This window comes from Rhipicephalus microplus, chromosome 2 (assembly GCF_043290135.1).
Source record: "Rhipicephalus microplus isolate Deutch F79 chromosome 2, USDA_Rmic, whole genome shotgun sequence".
Taxonomy (NCBI): domain Eukaryota; kingdom Metazoa; phylum Arthropoda; class Arachnida; order Ixodida; family Ixodidae; genus Rhipicephalus; species Rhipicephalus microplus.
Window position 1 is genome coordinate 158,163,416 of NC_134701.1, and position 20,091 is coordinate 158,183,506.

General features: G+C 44.8%; 1 protein-coding gene across 1 annotated transcript in view; it reads left to right on the forward strand.

Moving 5' to 3' along the window:
* LOC142792327 (glutamate receptor-like) overlaps positions 1 to 20,091 on the forward strand; it is a 43,645-nt gene that overhangs the window by 2,897 nt on the left and 20,657 nt on the right. Inside the window, exon 3 of the mRNA XM_075885618.1 lies at positions 7,594 to 7,684. Coding sequence (XP_075741733.1) covers positions 7,594 to 7,684 — 91 coding nt within the window. The remainder of the gene's footprint in view (positions 1 to 7,593; positions 7,685 to 20,091) is intronic.

The window sequence follows — 20,091 nt, forward strand, 5'->3', positions numbered from 1 at the left end:
CGCCGGAGACACGTCGGCTTCACACACGCAGCTGTCGCCACGCGTCTTCGCTCGATAGCAGTGAACACACTCTCTTGCCTGTAGCTCGGGCCTTCACCCACAGGTGGAAATCCTCTTCATCTCCTGCTTTGTCCCTACGGACAAAGCCTTCGCCGACTACAAGGCGGTATACCCTACGCGCTCTGGCGCTAACTTCCGTCTTCTCCTGCTCTCTCGTCTCGGCTGCTCGATTAAATACCTTCCGCGCGAGATTCCAGAAGGTTCTCGTCGTTTCGTCGGCGCGATACGCAGCGAAGGCTGGGGAGAGGGCGAGACGGTTGGAATGCCTTCCGCGATGGATGACTCAACCCGGCGTGACCACGCCTCTTTCGTTCTAGAAATTTTGCGGGCTTGCTCGGCCGCCGATGTGGGGTGAGGAGGTTCGTCGGCGAAGCCACGCTTCCGAGGGGAGAGCGCGTGCCCGGGGAGCCTTGGATGTTTTTTCCTTTTTTTTCTTTTGGCCTCCCGGCGTCTCTCCCGCGCGTTATCGCAAGAATTTGGTGGCGCGCCCAGTTTTAGCGCTCGTTCTGTGACACTGCCCCCCACTTTCAGAAAATTATCTCATAATATTCAAAACCACACAAACGAGCGCGAACAGTCACCACACACTCTGAAAGACTGTAACACAAACCGTCGCTCATGACACTTCACATTCAGAATAGATCCTCATTACAACTGTACATTGTAATTCAATTCCACGACACATGGAATATAGCCACAGGTACATGACTACAACACTTCATCACACATTCCGAACAATACAAACGTACAAAGTTCTCTCATTACAACATTTACTATACTCACATCATTACTATATATCACATCACCGTAACAAACATTTTGACTCACTCAACATACATTTGTGACACAGGACAACAAGAACATTAACACAACATGTGGCACTCTGCCCTGCCAGACACAATTCGATTCCACCTCAGCATCTATCTTGTGTATTTCTAGCGGCGCTTGCGCCCTTTCTTGCGGTGCTCGCTCGATCTCTTCTTGTGTTTCCTTGTTCTTTTTCGGCGAGCCTTTTCCAACGACGGGGTCTGAGGTGGCGTCTCAGCCATCGTTGTCACTTCTGACACTGTTAACGGGTGATAACGCTCAACTGATCCTGTCACCCGCTTGTTCGTGTCACGACATTGGGCCTGGCTGGCCGACTCCGTCACCTTTACACTGTCTGTCGGTTGAGGTCGTGCCGACGTACGTCCAGCTGCCCAGCACGTGAACTAATTCAACTCTATCATCTTCTCATTCGCTGTCTCTTGCGCCGCGGCTTCACCTTGGGCTCTAGTGAGATCCGTCACGGGCTGCTCCTCCACTGTATCTCGCGGTCGCTGGGTTGGCGAGGGCTCTATCTTAGGGTCTTCTCCCAAACATTCCGGATCATTCGGTCCTCGTGCCCCGTCGATGTTTCCGATGACAAGGTCGTACAGGGGGGTAGTCATGCATAATGCAGTAACCTTCCCGCTGAAGTACGGGGTTTCGACCTCAATTTCTGCTTCGGGAAGCATCTGAACCGTACGGCCAATTAGGCAAACCGGTTTCGTTTTGCCTGTTGACTCACTCTCCCGCACCAGATTTCTCCGCACGATAACAGTGGAGCTGCCGTTATCTCTTAACACCGTAATCTTTTTGTCCGCAATTTTTCCAGGCAGCGTTGGCATTCCCTTCGTAACACTGGTTGGCTGTTTTGACATTACAGCACCCACAATAGGAATTTTCTCCCCATTCTTCAACTCTACGAATCCATCGGTGACGGCATTATTATCAGATTTCGGTGCCGCTTGCACACAGGATACCTGGTGAGCTTGACTCACTCCGTTCCGACAAGCGTCTGCTTTGTGCCCAGTCTGACCACACTTGAAACATTTTACTACAGTAGGGCTCGTAAAGATCGTTCGACAGTTTTTCGCGCGATGACCCACTCGGTTACACAGAAAACAACGCGGAGTGCTCTCCGGTGCACGCTTCTTTTCTTCGGGAGCCGATTTCTTCGAACCTTCAGGACACTCCTTCTTGACCCTGGCCAAATTAGTTCCACCTTGCGCTTCCAAGAATTGATCAGCCAATTCGAGCATGCCTTCAAGTGACTCAGCCTTCCTCTCTCTCAAGTACAGCGACAGGCTTGGGTGGCAACTAGTAAGAAACTGTTCTCTAATTAGGAGCTCTCTAAGCTCACCGTACTCCTGCGCTGTCCCTGAAAGTTCAATCCATCTGTCGAAATAATGACAAAGCCGGGCGGCATACTGCGTAGCCGTCTCACCATCAGCTGGCTTTCCTGTCCGAAATCTGTCCCGGAAACCTTCTACAGTAAATATAAATCGCTTCAGCAAAGCAGCTTTCACCTTTGCATAGTTGGCTGCATCGGTCGGCGTCAGCCTACCGTACACACTGAGCGCTTCACCACTGAAGCAAGTACTCAAAGCAGTTGCCCATTGATGTTCCGGCCAATTCTGGCTCCTCGCAATCGTCTCAAATCAGTGAAGGTACGCGTCAAGGTCGTCCTTCCTTTCATCAAACGCCACGAGCAGCTTGCTTGGGTTCAAGCGGAAGCCGTGGTCCTCCCGTTCGCTGCTCTCAACTCTAGCTTGGACCGGAGTTTCACTTCGCTGTTGCAAACGGAGCCGCTCGAGTTCCATCTCGTGCTGTCGCTGCCGTTCCCTTTCAGCCATCTCCGCTTCTCTTTCTTCTTTCAGCTGTCGCTCCTTTGCTTCTTTTTCTTCTCTCGCCCTTTCAGCTGCCAACTTTTCTCTCTCCAGCTCCAACTTCAATTGCTGCTCTCTTTCTTCTCTCGCTCTCTCAGCTGCCAACCTCTCTCTCTCCAACTCAACCACTTTTTAGGGGCGAAGCTCCTTAGGGCGTGGACTGTGCGTCCCCTGTAGCCTGCATGTAGCCACCTCTAGTTTAGTTCTTGCAGTGTTCACTAGATGGCGGTACCGTCCCCTGTATGTAGCCACCTCTAGTTTAGTTCTTGCAGTGTTCACTAGATGGCGGTACTGTCTCCTGCATGTAGCCACCTCTCGTTTAGTTCTTGTAGTGTTTACTAGATGGTGGTACTTGTAGCTGATGACGAAAAGATCCAAGATGTTATAAACTAGAAAGCGGTACTTGTAGTTGATGAAAGACGCGAGATCTTATAAAATAGGAATGATGTCACATATGGCGCGTGTCATTGGTTGAAGGCAATTGTTCGATTTAGTGCGGCGACGTACGCTAAGGGGAGCGTTGTAATAAAATCCGTTCGCTGTTGGCGCGCGCTCGGAGTCGCCGGATGGATAAGGCTGCACAGCGGAGAGAGCGCAAGGCGGCAGCAGCGCGCGCTCGCAGACAGACTCCCGATGTGCGAGCGCGCGAGGCAAGGGACATCGCAAGCCATCCATCGTCTAAGAACAAATAAAAGTTGATTTGTGTATATACACAAACAGCGTTTCTCACATCTTTACATGATGATCGACTGGGCGAATTACACGGAAGATTCAGAGTTTACCGATGAATCCCTCCGGAGCTTCGCCCATTCATCATCATTAACCCCGTGAATATGCCGTAATTTTTTTCTTCTTTGGCTCCCTCAGCTGCCAACCTCTCTCGTTCCAACTCAGCTGCTTTTTCTTCCTTGGCTCTCTCAGCTGCCAACCTCTCTCTCTCCACCGCCTCTTTCTCCTTCTGGCTTACCCATTTCCGTGGTTCGGCGCCAGAAAGACCCATCTTCTCACCAAGAGCAACTAACTTTTCGAGATCCATGGTGTCTCGCGAATAAAGTCTTGCCGCGTGTAAAAAGTATCTGCCTAAATCAGTCTATCGGAACACTCCCCTGCACTCGTTAACGAGAACACTGAACAACACACAAAATTGTTCCGATAGCACTATACACAACTCGTGGCTCTCTCTCACTACTTTGGACACACTGTGCACCAAAAGGTCCTGTCGCGGACGCCAGATTAATTGTCACACACAGGTCCCATTGATTAGGGAGGCGATCACCGGGCTAATTCCAAGGGCCGAAGTATCAGCCCCCTCGAACCGCACCACGAAAGCGTGGACAATTTAGAAGTGGTCCTTTTTCGCGCGCCAGCGGACGCCGGCTGTGGCCCAAAGAACAAGTCACAGCCGAGAGTTGATAACACACAAAATTATATTCTCAATAATGGCAGATCGAAACCAATACACCAGAATGCACACTCCACAATAGTTGCATACAATATGTCACCAACCAAGGAAATGCTGCACAGTACAATCAGCCACACTCGAAACAACAGACACTGACAACACTACGCACTACAATGCAGTCGCTTGCATTGAACAACCAAGACACTTAAAGACTAAAGAGATAGAAAACCTATCCAGTCCAAAGTTCTTGGAACAAATGTCTAGATGATACTCTTCCGAGAATCACTCACTCAAAGTCCAGCGTGGTTGTTGTCCGTCGCCCCTTGAAGTTTCTCTTCCAGGAAACCTCGCCGAAGTTTCTCTTCCCGGAAACCTCGCGTCTTCAATCGGCCACTCTCCAAGCTTCAAACTTCTTCGCCGGAGACACGTCGGCTTCACACACGCAGCTGTTGCCACGCGTCTTCCCTCGATAGCGGTAGACACACGCTCTTGCCTGTAGCTCGAGCCTTCACCCCTCAGGTAGAAATCTTCTTCTTCTCCTGCTTTGTCCCTACGGACAAAGCCTTCGCCGACTACAAGGCGGTATACCCTACGCGCTCTGGCGCTAACTTCCGTCTTCTCCTTCTCTCTCGTCTCGATGAAATACCTTCCGCGCGAGATTCCAGAAGGTTCTCGTCATTTCGTCGGCGCGATACGCAGCAAAGGCTGGGGAGAGGGCGAGACGGTTGGAATGCCTTCCGCGATGGATGACTCAACCCGGCGTGACCACGCCTCTTTCGTTCTAGAAATTTCGCGGGCTTGCTCGGACGCCGATGTGGGGTGAGGAGGTTCGTCGACGAAGCCACGCTTCCGAGGGGAGAGCGCGCGCCCGGGGAGCCTTGGATGTTTTTTTTCTTTTTTTTTTCTTTTGACCTCCCGGCGTCTCTCCCGCGCGTTATCGCAAGAATTTGGCGGCGCGCCCATTTTTAGCGCTCGTTCTGTGACACTGGAGTTCTTTAACGTGCACCCAAATCTGAGTACACGGGCCTACAACATTTCCACCTCCATCGGAAATGCAGCCGCCACAGCCGGGATTTGATCCCGTGACCTGCGGGTCAGCAGCCGAGTACCTTAGCCACTAGACCACCATGCGGGGCAAGACCACTTCTTATAGGCCTCTTTGACCACCTTTCATTTTTCCGTATTAGAATGTATTATGATATACTTTCAGTTTCTAGTTTATCCTTATTAACTCCCAATACCTTCTTTCCATGAAATTAAACAATTATTTTGTATTTTTATTATAACCTCTCAAACATCACACTCCTGTAACGATCCCTGCATATATATATATATATATATATATATATATATATATATATATATATATTTATATATATATGGTGGAAAGAAGTGTATACCTAAGGGCTCGTTTTTCCGTGTTTTGACACAATATAGTGAGATGTAACAGACAGTAATGCCAAGTAATGTACAGGGGAAGTTATTAGAACCAATGGAATGTAAATAGGAAGAAATAAAAGTGGGTGAAAAAATAACCAGCCGTGAGCAGGAATCGAACCTACGACCTTTGAATAACGCGTTCGATGCTCTAACCACTGAGCTACCACAGCGGCCTCCCCTCCATCCACTTTTTTGGGTTTATATGTGAATTTAGAAGTAGGAGTGTCAGTCAGCGCCATCTATAAGCCAAGCAACGAGTGTGAAACACTCGTTTATGCGCATGTTTGGCGTCATGTAGCACGTGAACTTATTACAAGCGGCAAGCTGATTAATAGTCCCTCGTGTACAACCTAATGACACCAAGTCTGCCAGTACGAGACCCTCGTTTAATGAAATAAGGGAAAGAAGTGGGGGCCCGTTTTTCCGTGTTTTGACACAATATTAATGAGATCTAACAGACAGTAATGCCAAGGAGTGTACAGGGGAAGTCATTAGAACCAATGGAATGTAAATAAGAAGAAATAAAAGTGGGTGAAAAAATAACCAGCCGTGAGCAGGAATCGAACCTACGACCTTTGAAAAACACGTTCGATGCTCTAACCACTCAGCTACCACAGTGACCTCCCCTCCATTCACTTTTTTGGGTTTATATGTGAATTTAGAAGGAGGAGTGTCAGTCAGCGCCATCTATAAGCCAAGCGACGAGTGTGAAACACTCTTTTATGCGCATGTTTGGCGTCACGTAGCACGTTAACTTATTACGAGCGGGCAGCTGAATAATAGTCCCTGATATACAACCTAATGACACCAAGTCTGCCAGTACAAGACCCTCGTTTAATGAAATAAGGGAAAGAAAAGTATACATAAGGGCTCGTTTTTCCGTGTTTCGACACAATAATAATGAGATCCAACAGACAGATATACAGATATATATATATATACATATATACAGATATATATATATATATATATATACAGATATATATATATATATATATATATATATATATATATATATATATATATATATATATATATATATATATATATATATATATATATATATATATATATATATATATATATATATATATATATATATATACTAAAAAGTGATGCTGAGTCCGGGTAAGATTATCCGTAGTGAAGGAGACGCACTTACGAAGTGATTTTATTTACGTTTCAGCCGCGTGTCCGGCCTTCATTCAATACGGAATCGTGAGCCCATCATCGTGTGCTAATCAACGTGTGCTATCTGCCGATTGCTTTATTTGAGTGGTGTACCAATACCATTACGAACGTAGCACCCAGTTAAGAGGACATAACTGCATGCTAGTGGCAGCCAAAGAAACGACAAAAGATATTTACCTAGCCTGTGGTAAGAATTGTGTCAATTGTGGTTAAACCTGTTAAACAATACCGTGATGTTTCCGTGTGAGTCTGTATTGACGGCCTTACTTGTTCATTGGCACCTTCATTACCGACCAATACGTCTACTTGGAGCTGAATCTTCATTTTAGCTTCATTTAAATCAAAGCACACGGGCCTCCACCACTTTGCCTCTATCGAAATGCGGCTGTCGTGGCCGAGACTCAATTCCGTGATTTTCGGGTCACCAGTCACCACATTAATCAATAGACCTCAGTCATTAGACCTTATCCACCTTAAGCATTCATATAAACTCCTTCATTATTAGACAACCGGGATTTTAGGCATCAAACTAGTGTTAAACACGTAATAAAAGTTTGTTGGGACCATCAGAACATGACTCTCTCTTCGCAAAAGTGTCTTAAGTCGGAATTGTTCCAGAGAGAAAACTTCAGGGAGTCGCCAGACAGAACTCATGGTTAGCGAAGCCACCCTATACTGACGAGTAACACTATTTGCGATGTGGAGGCTTCATCAATTCAGCCATTTTGTCCTGTGTCAGATTCTTACACAGTGTCTCGTTGCAACTGTTTATAAAACGTCCGTTTTATATGCTATTCTTTCGAACTGCAGCTACGACCTCGTTTACGACCATCAACTGTCGTTCGGAGTACGCCTGCTCAATGGCACTTACACGGGCATCGTAGGGCTCATCCAGAATGGGGTAAGTAAGCGTGGATTACGTACGAATGCATACAGCGTAGCTTTTGATGAGCTGCTGACAAAGCACGATGTAGACAGCCATGCACCTGCTGTGCCACTACTACCAGAATGTATAATAATAATAATAAAAATAATAATAAAAATAATAATAATATTAATAATAATAATAATATTGAGAAGAAACAGAAGAAGATTAAAGGATGCAGATTTATTGCAGCGGTTTTTAAGTGAACGGTATAGGTCAATCCAATGGAGAATATGAGACAAAGCATTATGAATGCCTATCGAAGCCTAAACATACGAAAGTTCCGTTTTGATATGAGCTCGGAAAATCTTGCCATCACCAGTAAGTTCAACCTATGAAAATCTGTCCACGCAAGAAGTCACCACTGCTTTGGAGACAATCGCTAAAGGTCTGGGGTACTGTGAAGGATTGCCCGAGGTTTTCAGGCAGAAGAGTTAGCCCCGAGTTCACTCTGTGGCGGCCACGGCATGAAGACAGTGTGGGGCGTGTAATACTAGCGTTCATAAAAAAAAGTCACTGCTTCGCCGCAAAGGCGAAGCAATGAGTGCGATAGCAACAAATTGAAAAGATACGCGCAGAAGGGCAAGCAGTTCGACAGGTGCCCCGCATCTCTCACGCACAAATAATGCACAAAACGTACTCGCAGGTACAGATAAACGCGATTAAGCTTCTCGATTGTTATTACGCTGTGTCTGAAAAGTGCGTTATTTTTTGCAAACGGAGACTGTGCACAATTGCAGTGACCTTTGTGCGCCGGGTATCTACAACAGAATTGTTCCGGCGAAAGCTTCAGGACAGCCAAAACATAAGATGCTCCCAACAGCAAGATAAGTGCGCACAAGTGTGCGTTCAGGGGCTTTACGACCCCCACTCCCATCCGTGAGGAAAAGTACACCTGGGATATAAGGGCGCGCGCCACCATGCACTAACTGCGCCATATTGCTGTTAATACGATAGTTTCCCTCCGAGATGCCCATCCCCAGCGGTAAGTGGTAAATATATACATATAGCTTGCCGCTTAAGCGCGGAAAGACGTGCGTCTTCGTAGCTCAGCCGAAGTTTTCGACATGGTTCCCCACAATATACTCTTCACGCTAGCTGAGTACGTTGGTCTTGGTGCGATCATACGTAAAGGTATTAGATTGGCATACAAAAGTTAAACCGCAAGTTTAATTGTAAATGGAGAACTCACACAGCGCATACAAGTACTTTCCTCTGTGCTCCAGGGGCGTCCTTTAAGTCCTTTGCTTTTCGCTCTATTTTCGGAGCCACTGTGTCAGAAAGTGATCCCCCATGCAGGGATTAATGGTTTCAGGTTGCAGTCGTGTGAAGCGCGTGTTTTGGCATACGCCTACGATATTGCCTTTTTTGCTGTTGATAGCCTGAGTGTCACTTCGTTATTAAAAATCCCTCAAAGGTTTTGTGACACGAGTGGAAGTTTAATGAACAAAGAGAAAAGCATTTCTTTATGGCATGGTAATTGGGACCTAACGGCCAGCTCCTCTGGAAATATTCAGTGGCTCACAACACCTAGTCGTTACCTAGGGGTACCATTGGACAATTATTAAGACAGTGAAGCGTTTTGGCTTGAAAAGGCTGAAAAACAGCGCGCGACAGCCGAAGGATGGGGCAGCTGTGACTTATCAATCTTCTCTTGGTCAGCTGTAAGTAACGTGTTTCTGGCGGCTAAAATTATGTACCTTTTGCAAGAACTTATTTGTACGTGTAAATGCATTCATAAAATACACACTATATTCGCCACCTTAATCTGGAGCTCTACATGGAAGTGAACATCTAGAACGAACTTGTACCGGCGTGTTATGTAAGGAGGGCTGTCTTTGTGCCATCTGTTTCTTAACCAAGTAATATCACGTTTCCTGCCTATAGGAGACCAGAGAGACTTCTTACTTATGTTTTTATTTCAAACAACGCTATTACTCCACATGCTTGACTTCTTTGTATCTTCAGACAGGGGAGAACAACACACCTTGTCACCGTTCTTCCGCGAAGTTGTGTTCTCGTATAGTTTCTTAAGGGCGAGGTTTTTGATAGATTACCTAAATAATGTCAAAAGAAAGCGCCTTATGAAAGACCTAATACAGAATGTTTTTCCTGTGCCCCTGTACCGTTCAAGGTATGAGAAATCATATAGTCATGACGTACTAAAGCGAGTGAAAAACATGTGTATGCCACCAAATGTGAAAACCTTCTTTTTTGAACTTCATACGGGAACCTTGCCAGTAAAAACGTGGCTTGAAGAGAGAGGGATGTATGTACCATGAGGAAGATGCTGTCTCCTGTGTAACAAATCTGAGACCATTGAACATGTGTTTATTTATTGTAAGAATGCAACTTTTTGCGACATTTTATAGAGGACTTTAAAAAAGATTTACCACTTACTCCATATGGAATCCGTTTTTTCCTTGTGATAGTTCCGTGCGAAATTCGGACGTTATATTTTTACTTGGTCTTCATTCGGTTTGGCGTAGTATGCTATCGTACAGACACTGTGATGTAAGAGTTCTATCCGTTCATGAGTGTTTCGTGGAAGCTGTTATCAAAGTGCAAGACGTGTATAAGACTACCGACTGTATTGAAGATGTAATATCTTTGTTTGGTGCGTTATCACACATGAAACATGTGTGATGGTGATTGTCAGATTAGCTTGACCTGTAGTCAAGAAAGCAACAAAGAAAAAAATCTTCGTAGCTCAGTGGTTAATGCCTCGCACTCCACTTTCGGCTTCGGTGGGAGACGGACGTGTGATGGCTCGCTCCGTGCGAGGTGCTTCGGCGGCCGCTGCTGGCCGCGGTGTCAGGTTCCCTTCTGCACCATCGGATTACCGGTTTTTGTTGCCTACATTGCCGTCAGGTGACAGTATGGAAGAGTGTGTGTTTCTGCACGAGGATTTGGAAAAAAGACCGTACCGGTTGGAAGACTTTCGGGGCCCGTTGGAAGAAGTGAGACTCATCAAGGCGATCATTGGCATTGGAGCCTTCCAGATGAATCACATCTGGCTGGCGAAGATGCGAAGCAAAGGTGACAAAGAAGCATTACTCAAAACAAGTGGACTCCAAGTCAAGGGTGGCTTCTGTGCTATCGTCGACCCTATCCAACATGATTTAACCGTGAAAATCCACTGGGTTGACTTTGCGGTCTCGAATGAGAGCATTCGACAAGCGTTAGGTGAGTTTGGTGAAGTTCTGGAGGTTTCCAACGACAACTGGACCGTCGCGGGCTTTGAACACGCGATATCGACGACGAGGGTGGTGCGACTGAAACTGAAGGAAGGCGTGGTGCTAGAAGACTTTCCGCACCTTTTTAAGATTGGAGGGGGCACCGTCCTTCTTGTGGCCCCGGGTCGGGCTCCGCTTTGCCTAAGATGTCACATGCAAGGACATATACGACGAGACTGCCAGACTCCGCGCTGTGGTGTATGCTGAGCGTTTGGACATGAAAGTCAAGATTGCGTTAGGAGTTATGCCAGAGTGACGAAGACTGTGCTGCCAACAGACGACGCCCAAGATAATCTAATGAATGCTGAAGAGGCTGAGAAGTTGGCCCCTGGCAGCAACGCCGTGGGACCGACGCCACGGTTGAGGCAACTGGAGAAGAGACAGCCGACGCGACAACGCAAGACGGCAGACTCAACGAAAGAATCCGAGGAGGTGGCCGCAACAGGCGGCCAGCAGGAGATTCAAGAATCGATGGAGGAAGACATGGGTACCAGTGGCTATATCGCTAGGCCAGAAGCCAGCACAAAGTCTCCGGAAGCGACCACGGGACGCGGCAAGCGTTACCGAGTGGAGAGCACGGAACGCAACCTAAAACGCCCGGAGCGTCTGTGGCATCGCGTCACGGGCGCTAAGAGTAAAAAATATGCCCTCGAAACCCGGTCGGCGTCATCGTCGCCAGTTCGGGGACAGGATCGAGACGCGTAAGACCCCGGTTTTCCCACTGCACAGTGTACGAGATACGGTAAGCGCAGCATTGTAATTTTCATCTTTGTCATCAACATGGCTAGCATGACTGCGCCTTTACGCATTGGTACGCTGAATGTACGTGGTCTACGAACGCGTCGCAAACAGTACCAGTGGAAACGCTTGATGCAAGAAAAAGACCTTGACTTGCTCGCGGTCCAGGAGACTAAAGTTTATTTATTTATTTATTTATTTCGACATACTGCCAATCCCATCAGGGATTTTAGCAGGAAGGGCGTGAACATAACAATTCGAATAGGTACACAATAAAGACATACATCGCGATAAAGTACAGAATGAAACTAACAGAATCGGATCTTTAACAATTTCAGATCAAAGAAGGCATAAAACATTAGTGTAAAGAGAAGTTGTCAGAAGAAAATAAATGCAGCGACTTGGTTGACACATTGGTTGACATATTGGCATATGGATCAAGAAACACAACAAGAAATCACAGCAATAAGAAACTACCCTACAATATGGCAAAGTATTTCAAGGAAGGGCAAATTTATACACACTGAAAAACAGGAACATGTTCATGAATCAACAGGGCGATTTCTGTTCACCTGGATTCAGTACTAAAAATTGCTTAAAGAAAAAAAAATGATGACATGATACTTCGCTCGTACATTGTTCACACGAACACCCATATTAAAATCAACCAGGTGATTCCATTTGCATAATACAAAATTCATTTTCGACAAGGGTTAGAAATTTTGCTAATTCGGTAGTGCTGGAGATACTCGGATCCAGTTTATTCCATTCATTAGTGGCTAACGGAAAGAATGAGTACCTAAAGCAGTTTGTGTTGAAGGAGTATTCGTTAAGTCTCATTGGGTGTTTTTGGCGTGTTTTTCTAGTTTGATCAAACGTAAGATAGGCGGATACATCAATGTTTAAATGACCATGTATTAATTCATGTATGAATTTTGCACGTGCTAACCTTGTTCTATTCATTAGAGTAAGTAATCCAGTTTTTTTCATTAGTTCAGTCGGAGAATCTGTATGTCTGTACTTGTTGTAGATGAACCTCAAAGCTTTCCTTTGTATTCCCTCCAGTTTCGTGATTTGCTGTTTTGTGAATGGTGACCAAATAATATTACCGTATTCCAGTAATGATCGCACAAGGGAAGTGTATGCAAGCAATTTTAGAGAAGGCGGGGCCTGGCGAAGCCGGTATCTGAGTGTAAACAAGCGGCGTAGTGCAGCGTAAGTAACGTAACTTATGTGTGCATCCCATCTTAGATCTTCAGTTATAATAATTCCAAGATATTTATGCTGACTTACTCTAGTTATGGGAATGTCATTAATGGTGTAAAGAAAATTTGACCTAGTTTTTTTTCGACTTACTGATAAAATTGTACACTTGTTTGCATTAAGTGACATCTGCCATTTACGGCACCAGCAGGAAACATCTTGTAAAGCACTATTTAAAGCTACATGGTCCTCCGTTGAGTTTATTTCTCGATATAGCACGCAGTCATCCGCGAATAATTTGATTTTTTCCTTAATACTTGTAGGCAAATCATTAATAAAGAGAAGAAACAAAATTGGCGCCAGCACACAGCCCTGCGGAACTCCAGATGTGACGGAGGTGGTAGCAGAGGTTTCATCGTTAAATTCCACATACTGTGTACGATCAGTAAGATAATTTTTGATCCAGTTAAGAACAGTAGAATTTCCTAAGGTGGCCTCAAGTTTTTGAAGTAGTTTCTTGTGCGATACCTTGTCGAATGCTTTGGCAAAATCGAGGAAGATTAGATCAGTTTGTTTTTGGTTGTCAATACTTTGGGATACCTCATGTGTTAATTCCACTAATTGAGTTATGGTTGATAGACCTCGGCGGAAGCCATGCTGATAGGGAGATAATATACGTTTTTCTTCTAGGAAAACAGTTATTTGTTTAAGAATTATGTGCTCCAAGATTTTACAGATTGTACATGTCAGGGATATAGGTCTAAAGTTAGATATATCATTTCCGCATCCTCCTTTATGCACAGGAACAACTTTGGCCTTTTTCCACTCCACAGGTAAAGAGCACGTTGATAGTGATTTGTTAAATATGACGCACAGATATTTAGCTAGCACCTCTGCATATCTTACAAGAAAGATGTTAGGAATGTTGTCAGGCCCTGCTCCTTTTTTTGTGTCCAAGTTTAACAAGAGATTTATGACACCGGCCTCATTGACAATGATCGGTTCCAGGGTACCTTCCGCACTAGTGTCGATGTCTGGAATGTTTCCGTCATCGACAGTGAATACTGAGGACGCGACTGATAGCTTGGTAGCAGGATTTTCATTGCGGTACAATGCGTGTGTGAGCTATGCAGTGGGAGCATCAGCCGGATGTATTATTTTTGTCAAGAACTCTCTTGGTATTGTAGTGGAAGAGGTCAAAAGTTGCCTACATGGGCGTTTTGTTTTGTGTGACTTTTGTTACGGGAACACTAAATTCAGAGTTATCTGTGTATACGCACCTACAAATTCGAGAGACAGATGTTTGTTTTTTCGGGAAATTCAAGCGTACTTTGAATGTCAGAAATGTGTGATTCTGTTGGGTGACTTCAATTGTGTTCTGACCCAAGAAGATTGCACGTATACTGCTAAATTAGGTGATGAAAGCGTTGGTTTGCTTAGAGACAGCCTTAACAAGTACTTTTTACATGACGTAGCTCTGTTTGCGATGGGTGGCAGTCGCCAACACTTCACACATTTTCAAGGTTCGAGTCACGCACGACTAGATCGAGCATATGTTTGTTCTGAGATAGTGCCTTTATGTCAGAACTATGATGTTTATGCTGTTTCCTTCAGTGATCATTGCTTAGTTTCGTTTGAGATAGGTAGAAAGTGCAAAAAGAAGATTGTATGGGAAACATGGAAACAGAATACTGAGATAATTACGCACGAAGGATTTGTAGATAAGACAAAGAAATAAATCGAGAATTTTTTCAAAAACGCAGATAGGAGTGCCACGGAAAGATGGAAATTATTTAGCCAAAAGATAAAAATGAACGCAATAGAGTGTGGTTGCTACATGCAGTATCAAGCTCGAAAACAGGAACGTGAGCTACGGGCAGAGCTAAATGATTTGGTGAATATTGAAGCAGAAAACCCGGACTTATTCACAGCAGGTTGTCAAAAACTTAATTGAATGTCTTGAAGAACATAAATATAAAGGTGCAATTATACGAGCAAGAGCTGAGAGATTCCTCGTGGATGAAGCCCCGACAAAGCGAGCCGTGTCAGATGAAAAGGCATAAAAGATAATATGAAAGCTTTTGAAAACTATTATCAGGACTTGTTTGCTTATCGCGAACCAAGGAAACCGGGTTTTGTAGATGAGTTCTTGATAGAAATGCCGACACTTAATGCTGAGGACACAAATTTATTGGAAATGTCTATTAGTATAGGGGAAATTGAAAAGGCTATCAATGATCTTGGCATGGGCAAATCACCTGGTCCAGATGGCATTAATGCCGCCTTTTACAAGGCGTTGAAGGAGGATATGGCCGCCGCATTGCACGAGGTTTTTTCAGAGTCTTTAGATCGCGGAACTCTGCCTCCATCGTTCAATCGAGCACACACCGTGCTGATTCCTAAAGGGAAAGAGCAACATGTTTTACGCAAAGTGACAGGATACAGGCCAATCACGCTAACAAACGTAGATTATAAGGTGCTTATGAAAGTTCTGGCTAAGAGGTTGCAAGGAGTTATATACAAGTTGGTCGGGTCACATCAGACTTGCGGCATCAAGCGTAGGAGCATATTCACGAATATTCATGTTGCCGGGAGCATTTTGGAGTATTGTGACGCTGCGCTTCTAAAAGTAGCTATGTTGCAAATTGATCTAGCCAAGGCTTTCGACATGGTTCCACACAATATACTCTTCATGCTAGCTGAGTACGTTGGTCTTGTTGCGATCATATGTAAAGGTATTAGATTGGCATACAAAAGTGCAACCACCAATTTAATTGTAAATAAAGAACTCTCACAGCGCATACAAGTACTTTCCTCCGTGCGCCAGGGGTGTCCTTTAAGTCCTTTGCTCTTCGCTCTCTATTTTTGAAACCATTGTGTCAGAAAGTGATTCACCATGCAGGGAATAATGATTTCAGGTTGCAGTCATGTAAAGTGCGTGTTTTGGCATACGCCGATGATATCCCTTTTTTTGCAGTTGATAGAGAGAGTGTCACTTCGTTAATAAAGATCACTCAAAGGTTTTGTGACACGAGTGGAAGTTTAGTGAACAAAGAGAAAAGCATTGGTTTATGGCATGGTAATTGGGACCTTACGCCCAGTTCCTTTGGAAATATTCAGTGGCTCACGACGCCTAGTCGTTACCTAGGGGTACCATTGGACAGGTATCAAGAGAGTGAAGAATTTTGGCTTGGAAAGGCTGAAGAACTGCGCGCGACCGCCGAAGGATGGGGCGGTCGTGGCTTATCAATTTTCTCTCGGTCAGCTGTATGCAATGTGTTTCTGGCTGCTAAAATTATGTACTTTTTACAAGTACATAGTTGTAAGCGTAAAATCATTCACAAAGTTCACAGGATATCCGCCACGTTCATCTGGAGCTCTACGTGGGAGAGAACATCTAGAAGGAACTTGTTTTGGCGAGTTAAGCAAGGAGGGCTGTCTCTGTGCCATCTGTTTCTTAACCAAGTAATATCACGTTTCCTGCTCATTAGAGACCAGAGAGACTCGTTTTTACGTTCTTTATTTCAAACAACGCTGATACACCTTATGCCTGATTTCTTTGTATCTTCTGACAGGCGAGAACGACACACCTTGTCACCGTTCTCGCGCGAAGTTGTGTTCTCGTATAGTTTTTTAAGGGCGAGGTTTTTGATAGATTACCTAAATAATGTCAAAAGAAAGCGCCTTATGAAAGACCTAATACAGAATGTTTTTCCTGTGCCCCTGTACCGTTAAAGGTATGAGAAATCATATAGTCATGACGTACTAAAGCGAGTGAAAAACATGTGTATGCCACCAAATGTGAAAACCTTCTTTTTTGAACTTAATACGGGAACCTTGGCAGTAAAAAACTGGGCTTGTAGAGAGAGGGATGTATGTACCATGGAGAAGCAGCTGTCTCCTGTGTAACAAACCTGAGACCATTGAACATGTGTTTATTGATTGTAAGAACGCTATTTTCTTTTGGGACATCTTACAGAGGACTTTAAAAAAAGATTTACCTCTTACTTCATATGGAATTCGTTTTTTGTCTTGTGATAGTTCTCTGCAAAATTTGGTTGTTATATTTTTACTTGGTCTTCATTCCGTTTGGCGTAGTATGCTATCGTACAGACACTGTGATGTGAGAGTTCTATCCGTTAATGAGTGTTTTTTGGAAGCTGTTATAAAAGTGCGAGATGTGTATAAGACTACCGACTGTGTTGAAGATGTAATATCTTTGTTTGACGCGTTATCACGCATAAAACACGTGTGATGCTGATTGTCATATTAGCTTAACCTGTAGTCAAGAAGCCAATAAAGAAAAAAAAGTGGTTAACTCCTCGCATTCACTACTCGGAGTTTCTACGTTCAAATCCGCACGCTGGATTCGTTTTGAGGGTTTTGTTTTTCTTTTCAAGCGTTTTCATATATATAGATACTTATACATATACGCTGCATGACGTCGACGCTGACGCCGACGCTTGCAGCGAAATCTAGCCGAGTGTGTCCGTATAATTGCTTTCGCAATAAAATGGCTACAGCAACGCACTTGGTGTTGAAAAGCCATGTGGTACATTTGCGGCAGTTATTAAAGAAAGAAAAAACACCGCGTGCGAATACGTCAGTGCCGCCACTAAGTCAACATTTTAATAGCGCGGTGACGTGAGCTTGATTGCAACGCTATCGTTTTGAGAACTCAACATGTGCCTCCCCCAGGCGCGTTCATGGGCATTTATCCTCTTTCGGACAGGTTCTTTCGTTCCACCTGCATAATGGAAATGTCCCCTGTCAAAGGCAGCAAGGGTGCAGACGCAGCACTCTTGTGCTGCTTGTTTCACTTCTATCAAATAATGCAGATAAATATAGGTACAGGCGGTCACAAGGGGCCCTAGAGAGAGTGCATCACGGCGGCAACACTGCGGCAACACGGCTGTGATTGGATACATCGTGAGCGCGGTGAAATTGAATGCGAGACATCGTAGCCGCGTGGTGATATCACTTTTACTTTTTTGTGCATTTGTGCATAGTCTGTGCGCTAAAGCTGATAGATTAATCGTCCCGCTCGACGTGACTACTGCTCCTCGGTACAAGTAAACGTGGTGAGTGTACCCGATCTTCGCCGCGGGCGTCTGTCAATCAAACTGATTGACGCGTGAGCTCGGATACAAACTCGTTGATTTTGAGAAGGCCCCAGTCCCACTCGCGATTGTGATGGCGCTGGTGTGACTGTTAAGCGTTTCATGCAAAGAACGCTAAGCGGCAGCTTCCTTGCATATAAAATAATTTTGTGAGCTTACACTACTTCTATAAGGCTGGAGCCATAGAGGAGCTTGAGGTAACCAAGCTTCTTGCAGCTTTTTAAGTTGGTCGTTTACTCAAGTGCGTGGTCAGCTTGGATTTGAAGACTGCATCAGCTTTGTCTTAATTTCAATCGTACTAATTGACTGAGGCTTGATGACCCTTAAACTGAGATGCCTTGTCTTCATTGATAAGACTTCAATCATAAGACAATTATCTTGGGCGCAAATTGCAAGGCCAAGATCAGTATGAAGCTATTAAGCGTAATTCTGGTTAGCAGGATACTAATTGTCATCATATTACTAAGGGTTAATTAGCATGGTTTTACTTATTGTGCTCATGATTAACGTCGTGATAATTAACATAGTCTAGTTAGCTCATCAACTAGCAGGCTTTGGTTAGCCCTGTTCTAGCTTTACCTGGCTTCATTAACACGGTCGCCCCGCCACGGTGTTCTAGTGGCTAAGGTATACTCGAACTGATTGATTGATTGATTGATTCATTGATATGTAGGGTTTAACACTCGAAAACACCATATGATTATAAGAGATGCCGTAGTAGAGGGCTCCAGAAACTCCAACCACTTAGGGTTCTTTGACGTGCACCCAAACCAGAGCACACGAGCCTACAGCATTTTTGCCTCCATCGAAAATGCAGCCGCAACCACGGGGATTCGATCCCGCGACCTGCGGGTCAGCAGCCGAGTACCATAGCGCCTGACCACCGTGGCGGTGCAAGGTATACTCGGCTGCTTACCCGCAGGTCGCAGGATCAAATCCCGCTGCAGCGGCTGCATTTACGATGGAGGCGAAAATGCTGTTGGCCCGTGTTGGCCAGGCCTTCGCGAGTGTCCCAAGTTTCGCGAAACTCCTGCGAAACTCGGCCGGTCCTGCATAGCACCCCTGAAAAGCAGTTTTACGTCAGCTCTGTCCAACAACTAGCACAAATCTACAAAACGAAGTGACACAGTTTTAAGTATCTAACCTGGACCGAAATTTATGCTCTACGGCACCGGGCCTGGACGAAATCACAGTTCCCACGATTGAAATTCTGTTCAGTTTATCGCCGAGGGACGTCATCAATGTTATAAACTACTCCTTACAACCTCTAGGGTGCCACATGATTGCAGGATGGCAAAGGTCATTCCTATACCAGAAAGCCAGGATTAGGATTTACAGTCCATAATATTAGGCGCATCGCTCTCACATCTAACGTGCTCAAACTAGTAGAGAGATTCAGACATGGATGGCAAATATCTAAATGGTAGATAACTTAGTTTTTAAACCAAACTAAATCGGCTTTCGTAGTGAATGCTCCATTTGCTGTGTCCATGCTGATTTAGAGAGCCGAATTCAGCTTGCTCGAAAAAGAAGGCAGCATACGCTGTGTTAGTAACGCTTGACATAGGCAAAGCTTATGATAATGTTAAGCACTTCCTTTCATTGAATACGCTACAAAAATTAAGTTTCCCACATTAAGTTTCCCACAATACTTAACTGAGTGGGCGGCACTATTTTTAAAATCAAGAGAATTTTACTGCATTATGGGTGCGTGTTCTTCATTTAAATTCAAACACTCACGCACAGTTCCCCAAAGAGTCTTATCTCCAGTATTATTCAGCGCCTTAATGAGCATAATTCCAACTGAACAGAAGTTACTGTGTTCATTTATGCTGATGACATCGCATTCTTCGCTTCTGGCTGCGATATTTACTCCCTATAACATAAATTGCAATGTGACATTAGTATGTAGGAAATTTAACTTCTGTCCATTTTATTGTCGTTCAATGTCACCAAAAGTGCGCTCTTGGTATTTCCGCTTGCAGGCTCAATTTCAATTTCCGCACAATAATTACGGGAGCCCATTCAACTAGTTGACTCTATCAAATATTTGGGGAATCGCCTGTAATGAAAAGCTAAGCTGGAG